Below are 12297 nucleotides of genomic sequence, written 5' to 3'. Positions count from 1 at the left end.
AACAATTCCTGGACAAATCTCAGGAGTTTTTACGACGTTTTAAATCAGGAGGCGGTTGCCGAGGATTAACTGTTGTCTAGGTGATAAGATTACTGGCCATGGGAAAAAGCTTTATCACCAATAACAGTTAATCACTTCTGATACTGTGTGGCTTATCTTACAAGATTACCTGTGAAAATAATTTTTTTAAAAAACAAACCCCACACACACACACACACACACACACACACACACACACACACGGAGCAGGCAGAGGTTAAAATGGGTCAGAAAACATGACGAGGGGACTTGTACTGGCCCTTCAGGCTGCTGGTTCGTCCAGTGCTGGTGTGAAGTCCCTGGTGCGCAGGGCGTTGGACTGCGCTCGTCTGCGGGCCAGCCTAGAGTTGGAAGGAGGAGAAAGCCTCATGGAGCAAACGATGGCTCCGACATCCTCCTGCTGCTCGTCGTGCTGGGATAGCTGCCGGTTAAAGGCGATGGCTTCGGCTGCAAACTGGGTCAGGTCTTTGGTGCTGCTGTTCCTGGAGGACGAGAGGAGGCAGAAGAGGATTTGAGAAACAGTTGCATGTTTTTACTCATCTGTGGGTGAAACGTGGCACATTGTTATCTTCTGCTTTAATCTGAATTTACTTCCTCGGTGGAGCATTTTAAAATACTACATTTTTGTTTGGAGCACCTTAAACCGTAAACCTCATTAATACATTGGACCTGACTTTCTAAGTGGTCTGTCATACCTCTGTAGGACATGAGGAGTTGGAAGACCTCTCTCTGGAGCATTCTGTAAAACAAGACAAAGAAAATGCATCGACTTGAGATCACAGCTTTGAATTAAATGAAGAGAGCTTTGGATGACTGATAGAATGTGCTTGTATAAGTAGAGTAGAGTATTAAAGGTTATCCTGGTGCACAGATGCACCGATACCTACCCCCTGCACCCACGGGTGCTTGAGGACCTGAGCAGCACTGAAGCGCAGGGTTGCGTCTCGAACCAACAGCTTGGATATGAGGTCCTTGGCTCCCTCTGTGATGTGGGCCCAGTCCCTCTCTGGGAATTCATACTTGCCCTGCTGGATGCTCTCGAACAGGTTACTCTGTGGAGACAGTATTACACAATACGCTGTAAAACTGAGACTACAGACACAGTCACAACCAAACCAAGAGCCACAGCCACACATACGTTCAAACTACTTGTATAACTCTCCCTAAGAAAACTAGAAAATTACCTGAAGAATGATTAATCTATTATGAAAATAGTAGCCAATTAACTTCTTACAAAGCTACAGTACCACATTAAGGTAACTATTACATAGTAATAAGAAATAAGAGCATATTTTTACGAGACATGTTGAGGCTGCAGCTGTCGTAAAACAAAAAAACATTCATCTTATAGCTTCCCAGGCAAAAGTATCAGTATTATAACAGTTTCACTGTTTCAGGGTGGTAGCAGGGGAAGCACACTGTACGTCAGCGCTGTAAACAAAATAGGAAGTGAACACTTACAGGAGTGTGAGTTGAGACGAACACTGAGCGAGCACAGAGGCTGATTAGGAGAGCATACCTGACAGGTTCTGCAAGTTTCTCCCCGGTCCCAGCCGCAATCTGTGCCACAGTGGCCCGTGAAGGGGGGGCTGCCACTCAGCAGGATGTACAAGATGACCCCGAGGCTCCAAAGGTCACAGCGCTTGTCATAGAAGGAGGCCTCATCTGTGAACACCTCCACCACTTCTGGAGCCATGTACTCTGCTGAGCCGCACTAAGAGAGGGCAAAAATAATAACAACAAAAAAACAAGAAGAGTTACGTTTCCATTATCCATTTAATTGATTCCGTTTTTGCGTATGTGCTATGAATTTAAAACTAGAGCGTTACCGGGGTGGTGAGCTCTGGAGTTGTTATGGGCGTACAGGCACTGCTGAGCTTCACTCCACTTCCCAAGTCAAAATCGCAGATCTTAACTGGGGACACCTGAGAAAAAAGATGAAGGAAAAACATTATTATACAGTTATACTCGATGCCTTTAGGAACAAATATTGTCCTTCTAAAAGCTTCCTGTCCTTTAAAAGTCATGAAAAAGTCTTACTTGATCAGTGTATTCACAAAGGATGTTCTCCAGCTTAAGGTCTCTATGGGCAATGCCTGCAGAAAAGCGCATTGTCACCTTGACGGAAAAAAAAAAGAATCTTTGGACTTTGGCAGGTGCTTGGGTGCTGACTTACCTTTTGTGTGCAGGAAGTCAAGAGCCTGGGAAATGTCCTTGACAACCTTACTGGCCTCCAGTTCATCAAAGTGCTTTCGGTTCTGGATGTGTGTAAGAATGGAGCCTGAAGGGAGAGAAGACAATCATGTGTTTATAATGAGAAAAGAGCTACATGTAAGCAGATGGTGTAATTGTTGAGTTACGCATGTATGCTTACCACCACGCAGCTTTTCAAATACCAAATAAAAGCAGGAGCTGTCTTCAAAGAACTGGATCAATTCCAAAATATTCCTGAATGAAGATAATTTCCAATGATTAGAATCAGTTTCAATCCGTGCGGGTTTTTATTTTGGCTCAAAAACGTCACACACTAAATGCACTCACCTGTTTCCTTGACACTGGTAGAGAGTCTCCACTTCCCTGAAGACTCTGCTGCGGCTGTGCCCTGCGCTCTTTTCTATGATCTTTACAAAACAAAACAGACAAAAAATGTAAACATTTTGATTTCACAGTATTGACCACACAGAGACACATGCACACAGAGTATTAGAACTGTGTATTACTTTTCAGTTTGTGATTTTCTTCTGTTCTTCACTTTAACAAAACACTGTGCTGCTGTGGAAGAGCATGTGTGCTCAACAGACCAAGAACATGTATAGTTTCTTTTTTGTTTTAAAACTTAAAGTATTTATGTAAAGACCCTTTCAACAGGTTTGATATCACTTCCATGACTTACTTTAAATATATATCCAAATAAATGTAGCTATAACTATTTCCACAACTTTCTGTGTCAAGGTTCTTCATCGGGTACAACAGAAGCCAGATTTTGCTAAAGGTGGTGTTAATTTGGTTTAAGTAATATACATTTTTAAAAATATACATTTTACATCCTAACAACCCAAAAGTACAGAACAACTTTTTTAAAAAAAACTCTGAGAAACAGCTTCTACCAAGCGGCCTCAGTGTTGCCTCAACCATGAAATATTGTTTTAAAATGCCTTTATTTGTTTTTTGATTTTGAAGCCCACGGGATATTCCTACTCACCTTCACAGCAAACTCCTGTCCATTCTGCAGACTGATGCATCCTTGAACTTTAGCATAAGCCCCCTGACCAAGCACCTCATCTGTCAGTTTGTAGAGATCTGAAGAAAATGTAACACATGAGACTGCAGTTGGTGTTTCTTTTGGATCAAATATGACATTGTACTTTACAGTATTTCCCACAGTATCATCACGTTTTTACCATCAAAAGTGCCTGTGGAGCTGTCTGTTGCTCTAGTTCTTTTCTTCTTCTTTCTTTTAGCTGCATCTGGGATGTTCACTGGCTGGCTTTTCTCAACATCTGAAGCAACACAGAATAATCAACATTCGAGTAAATTAGTAAAAATAGTTCTGACTTTGCCTGTATGGTACGGTATGCATCATAAGATTCAAAGCTGTTCTGACTAATAGAGCTGCTGTACCTGCAGGGCCTTGGGAAAGGTGCCTCTCCTCTGAAGCGATCTCATTCCCCTGAATGCCCCCACAGCTCTGCCCCACTTGGCCCACAGCCAGGGAGTTACCCTGTAACAGAGAGAAGGAGGCCGCATGGGAGGGGGCAGAGGGAGGGAAAGTGCGAGAGAAGCCAGAGAGATCAGTTGGTGGTACAGTAGAGAAAGTACAAGAAGAAAAACGTAATTCTCCCAGTTTGTTCTCAGTGTTTAACAGTAAAAAATTAAAATGTTCCCCATATGTTCCAAAATCACTTATTTAACATATAGCTGACAAAAAAAATGACCTACTGCTAAAATATAATTATATAGAACTGCTACTACAACCTCCCAGATTATCTTCCCCTGTGGCAACCTGCCAAAACAGCAGCCTGATGAGAATCCAGGAAACAGCACGAGGCCTTGTCTCACCCTGGTCATTACCAGAAATACTTACACAACCAGTCACAGTGTATGACTCATGGAGGGTGATGAAACTTCTACATTTCTGTGCAGATAACTATGACAGTCTGTTCGCTTCTTTCTGGCAGCCTTATCTTATCTGGGCTAGTTTCAGGAAGCTACAGGCTTTGAAATCACCAGTATTATCAGTTCAGATCCTACCTGGAGAGTGTGCTGGAAAGCTTGCAGCTCGGTCGTCATGCTGTACCTCACCATATCTGCCAACTGAGAGCACATCACAAATACTGAGTTAGTCTGAAGCAAACTGCACCAGCAGATACATAAGTAACACGTTTCTAAGCAAAGTTTCCTCTCTCTTTCACTCCAATTATTATAGTTACTGAGTGACAGAAAAGTCACAGCAGGTTTCAGTGCAGTCTGTTAATGTTTGTTAGCTTTAGCCCCCTGTCAAGTAAAGGTATGCTCATAGATATAATATAGTCCCACATCTAGCGTTATGTGTATGCTACGGTATGTGAATGCATTGTACTGTTGTTAAAGACGTTAGCATTTCTCCATAACATTTAGCGTTACATCAGCTCAAACTGAGTGCCTATTTGCTAACGATGGCTACGTCGTTACTTAACATTAGCACTGTTGCTACACAAATTGTACACCCGTACAATAATTTATAAAAACTGAATCAGACCATTAGAAAAGCTAGCGTTAGCTTAGTTGACTGTGCCATCCGACGTTATGTTATTGTCGTTAGCCCCTGCTAGCTAGCAAGCTAAGCTAGCTCGTCCTAACCATTAACGTAAACTCGCTAGTTTGGATTAAAAAAACTTGTCCAGTCTCGTTAAAGCGAAAACATAAATGCAATAAACCCGTTCTAACCTGGACTCTGTGTCCAAACCAGCAAAGTCCCGTCTGTCAAAGCCTCTGGCAGCTGATGTAAGCACCCATTGCTAGCTGACATCCATCAGTCAGACAGCCAGTGACGCGCAGGGCGGGAAAAAGAGATAAACAGACGCTTGCCCCGCCCCCTTTTGATTTCCTCCTCCTCTCATTGGTGGAAAACATGGCTACAGCTGCTACGTCACTTGGCTCGGCTCCCCGCCACACCCCACTCCACGTAGAGGGGATTTTTAGAGCCTGATGCTGACTTTTATTTACATCCATTATAGAGGCTTGGCAGGTCAGCACTGACATGAGGAACATACCTGTAAGGTTTCATCATTATTATTTTTCAGTTCATGGTTTAACCCTGTCTACATTTATCTGGGGAAACTGTCTGTGGTGGTCTTGAAACTGAATCTGTGTAAACTAGCAGACCAAACCTTAAAATCAAAACATTTTGTAACCACTCATCTTGTTAATATGCTGTCTTTTCATTTCTGTGATACAGTGTTGACTTTGATCATGAAAACAAAATTATGACCCATAGGCCTAAAAAAAACACATTTGCAATAAGACGGAACATTATTAGGTTGTATTTTTTATGATCAAACTATAAAAAACACTGACATCAAATAAAAAACAAAGTTTCAGTCAACAAAATAAGACTCAATGCTGTATATAAAAAGACATACATAAACATACATGCACAGGAGGGAAGAAAAGGCACGAGCAGAGGAGATGTTGTATTATAAACCAACACAAAGTCCTATAATGATGGCATTAAGCACTGTAATTATTGTAAGTAAAAGGCCACTATCTGAACAAGTGTGGTGGGTTAGTGGACCTTCCCAGTTCTGCTTAAAAAACCACTCATACAAGTTCATGTTAAACTGTTCTTTGTTTTGAGTGTTTTGAGGCCGATGATTCCTCCCGGGGCTCAGATAACGTCACAATGTAAACTCCTTTGTCCATGTGGTTTTGTTTAATTGCATATCTTCTCTGTCATCTCTTTCTGTAAGAACGGAAAACAAAGGACATGTTTAACACATCAAATTCATATCGTATGAGGAGATGAACGATTGCTGTGAAGTGCAATCCAGACTTTCAATATGAACAACATTAGTTCTTATTGCGAGGAGGAAGAAAGCTGTTGTTCCTTTAAAACCATCAACACAACAAATTGCCTTGGGCGCTAAAGGTTCAACAATAAAACGGTTTACAATATTTATCTTTTCTGCGGTGTGTTGACACAAATGTCTCATCCCTGTTTCACTTCAGGAGGGGAATTACACATCCCAGGCTTCGTAATGATGATAACCGAAGCCTTTTATTGACGCTCGCCACACCATTCTCCATCTGCTCGTATGCGGTGGAGGTCCCTTTGTTGGAAAAAAGCAACAAGTACACAACCTCTGCCTTATTACATGACTGCACCAAGCCAGCAGCTTCTCTCACGAGGGTTGCTGCTTCAAACCAAACCATTTTCTGTAAAGCAGTTAACGAGTTTCTCTCATGGATGGAAAAAGCTGATTCCATTCCTGGTGTCAAATGGAAAATTATTATTATCTTTAGTAGCATGGACGCTAGTGGGGAAAACACACACCGATATGAAGACAGAACTCAGCCTCACTGAGCATGCTGCACAACAAGGTTATAGAGGGCAGGATGGCTGATATTTTCTGCCAGACTGACAGTTATGAGAGTGATACTAAAAACCCTCCTAATTCAAAACATCCATCTGATCCTCTTCCTCCTGCTCCCTGTCCTCACCCTCGCACATCTGAGGTCACGCTATTGTCTCACCAGGGGCTCCAGTTCAGAGTGATCAATGAGGTTGAACTCTGAGATGAAGTAGTAGTAGTGCTTGTAGCAGGTATTGATGTGGGCCTCCGCGCCCATGCTGCAGATGCTGTCAAAGTGATGGATGTAAACGTGTACAAACACCCTGAAAAGGCGGCTCAGGATCTTCTTGCACACCTGCTGGAAGTTCTTGGGGAAAGGTACACCTAGTGTGGAGAAAAAAAAAAAGAAAAGTGTAACAGAAATTAAGAGACGTCCACCTGAGAAGTTATTTGATCAGATCTGAGATAAAAATGTAAGTACGTCATATATATATATATATATTTCATGATTGAAACCATCATTTAGCAGATGTAATATTCTGTAAGTAATGTGATTTGTCTTCAACAGCATCAATCTTTGAGTTCTAGACAGGGTCTGGATGAAATCTGTTTTTCATGAACAGCATATTTCTCTTCGCAGAACCTCTTTTCAGGTAGTGTGGTTGATAAAGGTGGCCATTAAAAGGTAAGACCTGTAATGTAATACTCTATCGCAAGAGTATGAAAATGCCAATTTTCAGTCAGTTCAAAATCTTTCTCTATGCTTTGTGTTGAAGAACTGATTGAAGCCTCTCAAACAACCACAAACTATCCACACATTTGTGTTTATGAGGAAAATGAAAATGTAAATACAAATCGATGTGAGCTTGATATTTTCTATATTTACTGCCACAAAAACCAATAACATAAAAAGCTGTGAGCGAGCTGTCAGAAATTTCTAAATTAATAGCTACAAGTAGCAGATAAATCCTTGAGACACCTATGTTTTGCTACTTTGAGTATTAATACATGCTTAAAAATCTGAAAAAAGACATAAACAACATCTGATGTATGTCGCCTTTGGATTGACGTATCAGGAAGCCACCAAGGCCACAATGTTTTCTCAGTAGTGAGCAACTATCCATGAAATCCTTGAGACTATCCCAGTCATTGGATCCTTTCTCAAGTACCACTCATACATTAATGTGAGGTACTTGAGAAAGGGCTGTGGGGGTACGCCACACAAAAAAATAGGGACCCAATGTGCTAGAGCACTTTGTTCCACATCTTATAATAACTCTATGCATCCATTTTCTATCCCTACGTAGTCCTGCTCAGGGCCATGGGGGACTGTGCACACATTGGGCAAAAGGTAAGGAAACACCAAACTGCCACGGGCTAGAAGAAACACTGTCACACCTACTAGAAAAGTAAAGTTTTCCTTTCACCTGACCTGCAGGTGTATGGACTTCAGGATGAAACCAGAGCTCCCAGAGGAATAACATGCAAAATCCATGGGAGGCTCCTGATTGGCTGAAGCGCAGTGCCATTTTAGTTTAACCGCTGAGCTCACTCCTCCATTATGCATGATATTCTCACTTCTAATAAATGTTGATTGTCAAATCTAGTGCTGAGATAAAATAGCACCACAGTCACCCATTAAATCGCTTCTAAATGTCAACCTTATTGTTTAATTAACCTCTGTGTGAACTTTATCACCCATTTCAGATGTTAATGAATAAGAACAGCGCTGCACTCCAGGCCGGCACTTCAGCACTGATGAAGCACAAAATCAGGCGGCAGTCAATCACGCATTAAGCTACAAACTCAGTAATAATCTCATGCCTTCATTTGTCAACTCCTCACACACCTACTCTGGTGGGGAAGATGTACTCATCATTGATGAGCGACTCTATCCAGTCCATCAACAGGTTCATGTACTTGAGAGCGGGCAGCTTGGTGGGTTTCTTGTAGTCGTCACCGTCCTGCCACCTGTACTCATACCTCAGCCCCCCGGACATGATGGGACACGAGCGCTCGGTGCAGAACTCGCTCATCGTGCCATAGATCAGGTTGATCCTATTAAAGAAATCCACCACATGAACGGCAATCCAGTCATTGATGTTCTCCCCCTCCGGCAGCTGAACCACTTTCCGTAGGTCTAAGCCGGACTTGAGCGAGGCCTGGGCCTTCTTGTAGAGTTCAAAGCGCTGGGTGCCCGGTTCAAACCGCTTCCTTGGCCTGAATGTTTTGTCTTTGCTGAATACTTGTCCGAGACACAGCGCCATCGACTCAGTCGTTTCCCCTGAGATAAGGGGAGAATAAGCTCTCCAGAATAATAATTAGTTTTGAGTTTAATAAAGTGTGACCTTGCTGATAGATGGGACCAGGCTGGGAAATCAGGTCACAGGGGCTGAGCGTCTGTCATGAAAAGATATGCAGGGAGCTCTTGTTTTCAGATGGCGCCACGTTTCTGTGAAGCACAACAACAAGAGAATTCAGAGTCTTACTCCTCTCCTGTCAGTCCACTGCTTTGGCCTAGTGTGACCAAAAATTGTGTATGACTAAAATATCAAAGGTAGAATTAGAAAACCATACAAATCACTGTCAGACTGTTTGCAAAGAGCGCCATAAAAACCACAAAGTAAGTAGCGATGGCATCAAGGTTCACAGGCCAAACATTTTCAAGAAGTTGATCGTTTAAAGGACTCATCTAGGCCAAAGTTCACACAGCACAGAAGACTGTGTGTCCAAACCTGCGGACAAAACAGTGAGTTCATCCCTAATGTGCCATTATAGCCTCCACTGCTCTGTGTGACCAAAATGGTCTTTTCAGAAGATATTCAGTGGCACCCACTGATAAAGATAGCTGCAGTTTCAGTCAGTTTCAGTCAGTTGTGGCAAGATTTGGGCCACTGGAGTCAAGCATAATTGAGAAAATGAATGGGATGCTGCCACTCACTAAAGATAATACAATTCAAAACGGGTCTGTGAGAGAAAATGTCCACAGTACAGTCCTCACACTGTGACTCTCATTCAGAATGACGTGGTAGAAAATTGGATGCTATGACAACAAAACTTTAAATATTGGTGTGAAAACACATGACAACTGATGGAAAAAAAAAAACAGGCTGTCTGTTTCTCCTCTGGGGAAAACAGGTTTTGGCACATGAACCATAACCGAAATGTTGTCGTCAAATTGTTTTTATCCTAATAGCTATTAACCATCTGGCAGATAATACACACTGATCAGGAGCATGACCTCACTGAATGGTTATGTGATCCAGTGCCATAATTGTTATGATAATAAAACATAAATGTTAGGGTGTGAATATTAACTGAGAAGGTTTAATACAGGGGAATAGGATGAATAGCATTTACGAAATAAAATCTACGATCATACGATTGAGAGGGTTACACTTCATTAAATTCTGCATATGCTGCTTCCACAGATTTCACCACAGTCGCATTCAAGTGACAGTGGTTGCAACATGATACTATATCCGCATTTGTGTCCCATTTTGGACTGCCGGTCTCTACGTTTCCTGTGGTTGTTTCTCTGCGACTGAAGTTAGCAGAAGTTTCTGTTTCTGCATTATCATCTGTGCTCAGATTACAGGCCGAGCACTGATATGGGTGTGTGTTTGTCATTTCAGGACACTCACAATGCAACGACTCCCCAGACGTCAAGCATATAGTTTTGCTGGGTTCTGTTCAATCTGATGAATTTGAGGAGACGGTGACATTACAGTAACAGTAACCACATTTTACATATGGAAGGTTTTTCTTTCCATTTCCCTGCCTGATCTCGGTTGAACGCTCACCACTGGGAGACCATGAATACGTGGTCATGAGTTTGCTCTTAATGTGTCCAAAACAAAAGGGCTTCAGAGGAAGGCTCACACGGTTTCATTTGGTGTTCAATTCAGGGAGACACACTTTCAACCAAACGTTAAACTTTTCAGTTCAATGGTTAATCAGTTTAAGACAGCAATGGTGACAGACTGTGGGAAAGAGTGACATTAACTTTGATCACTTCACGACTCCCTGCATGCCTAGACAGCTGCGGACAGAAGCATGTCTGATCACGTACTGTTGGCATACTTTCATGGTTGTTATGGAATTTGCACACTGCAGACTAACCAAAGTCCTCTCAGTACACATAAATGAGAGAGAAAATGAGAGAGCATTGCAAGTCACAGCAACCAGAAACAAAAGAAGAGTCTGAGGGAGATCAAAAACAAGAGATTACATAATGGAAAAAGCTGTGTGGACTGTACCTGGCTGAAATCCTACAGCGGAGGGTTTGGAATGTGGTGGAAAGTCATGGGAAGTTCGGGGATGGTCAGGCGCCGGACCCCTTGACTTTAAACTCCCTGTGGAGGACAGGTCCAGCTGCTCTGCCTCCCTCTGGCTCCTCTGGCTGCTCTCCTTCTCTGCCGGCCACTAACAGACAGAGAGGCTCCAACTTCACTCTGCAGCAAAGACAACACAGTAAAGAGCGAAAAAAGTTGTTTGGCTTCTCTTCCTGTGGATGATGTCACATCCTGACTTTGTCTACTGGGCTCTGCTGTCTATGTGTGTGTGTGTCTGGATGTGGGTGTGTGTATGGAGGACCTATAAATTGAAAGAGTAGAAGGGCTGGAAAAGGCCTTTCCAAACCCCCACTCGGCCCTCCCTGTTTTCCATTTTTTTCCCTCTAGTCCCACCAAAGCCCAGCCCTCTGGTAAAGGTCCTGAGAAAACAACCCCTCCTCTGAAGCCACATATAGGACAGAAGAAGCAGAATGATCCCACAAACATTTCTGGATGTTTGGCAGTCCAGTCCACGCCGCTCTTTTTCTTCTTCTTTTTTTTTAATTTGAAGTCTCAATAACATATCATTTAAATTCTTGGCCTTTTTAAGATATTGTCGTTGAACTCAGAGCTTACCATTAAATGGAGAAAGTGCTACTCTCCAAAAAAAACGCTCCTCAAAATATCGACAAGATCATTTAAATCCTGAGCAAACGACACGTTTGACTGCAACTGTCTTATTTCCAAGTGCCCTTGGGGGCTGAGTGTTCTTATGATAGCTGCCCTGACTGCTCCCTTTGTCTTGAAGGTGAATGGGAGCTACTAAGATGAATGGGGTGTCTGTTTCTCTGCTGTGTAATGGCACCCAACCTGCAAAAAGGAGCTGTCGAGACTCTTTGTGATATAACTCCCTCCAGTATGGGAGTGATAAAACTGCAGGATGAGATGAAGTCTCATTTACAGAGTGAAAGTAAATGTTAGGTTCTCTGTGTGGTCTGCATGTGTGAGAACACATTTAAACATACATGGATGTAGCTATATGTGTATGTAATTCTGCATTTCCAGCGTTATTATATTCAATGCTTACAGAAAACCTGAATAAAAAGGCAAAAGGGCGAAAGAAGAGTTGCAGTAATCCAACATATCCACTTGGGGTCCCCATGACTATTATTATGAGACCTGTTTTATGACACTTCCTGTATCCAGGGTTGAAGGTGAGTTATCAGCAAGGGCAATACTTTTTTTTTTTTTTTTTTTCAGATGAGCAGGTGAATTTCTTTTGGTATATCCACAAACATGTAATCATGTGTCAAAATCATTTTCATTGAGGATGATACATTTATACAGTCATGACTGGCTGACTGGTTAGATAGTATTTAGAACATATGAAATTGGCATAAAATATTTGGTTGGTGCATGATATATAAAGTTCG

General features: G+C 42.2%; 2 protein-coding genes across 2 annotated transcripts; both read right to left on the bottom strand.

Moving 5' to 3' along the window:
• Window positions 1-79: 79 nt before the first annotated feature.
• Window positions 80-5047, bottom strand: mknk1 (MAPK interacting serine/threonine kinase 1). The gene is made up of 14 exons (XM_070831841.1): window positions 4966-5047; window positions 4291-4353; window positions 3661-3760; window positions 3441-3539; window positions 3242-3339; window positions 2581-2660; window positions 2414-2487; window positions 2216-2320; window positions 2080-2135; window positions 1869-1964; window positions 1559-1753; window positions 927-1091; window positions 735-778; window positions 80-521 (listed from the first exon to the last, which is right to left on the bottom strand). Exons 2-14 carry the CDS (start codon window positions 4342-4344, stop codon window positions 302-304), a joined length of 1386 nt encoding a protein of 461 aa, XP_070687942.1. The 5' UTR covers window positions 4345-4353; window positions 4966-5047; the 3' UTR covers window positions 80-301.
• A 532-nt stretch (window positions 5048-5579) lies between these two features.
• Window positions 5580-11132, bottom strand: mob3c (MOB kinase activator 3C). Its single transcript, XM_070831853.1, has 4 exons — window positions 10850-11132; window positions 8440-9042; window positions 6772-6974; window positions 5580-5980 (listed from the first exon to the last, which is right to left on the bottom strand). The coding sequence occupies exons 2-4, from the start codon at window positions 8855-8857 to the stop codon at window positions 5951-5953; spliced, it is 651 nt and encodes a 216-aa protein (XP_070687954.1). The 5' UTR covers window positions 8858-9042; window positions 10850-11132; the 3' UTR covers window positions 5580-5950.
• Between the last annotated feature and the right edge of the window lie 1165 nt (window positions 11133-12297).

The sequence above is a fragment of the Pempheris klunzingeri genome, chromosome 6 (assembly GCF_042242105.1).
Source record: "Pempheris klunzingeri isolate RE-2024b chromosome 6, fPemKlu1.hap1, whole genome shotgun sequence".
Lineage (NCBI taxonomy): Eukaryota > Metazoa > Chordata > Actinopteri > Acropomatiformes > Pempheridae > Pempheris > Pempheris klunzingeri.
The sequence above is the reverse complement of the archived record's forward strand: the minus strand, read 5'-3'. Positions and strand labels throughout refer to the sequence as shown.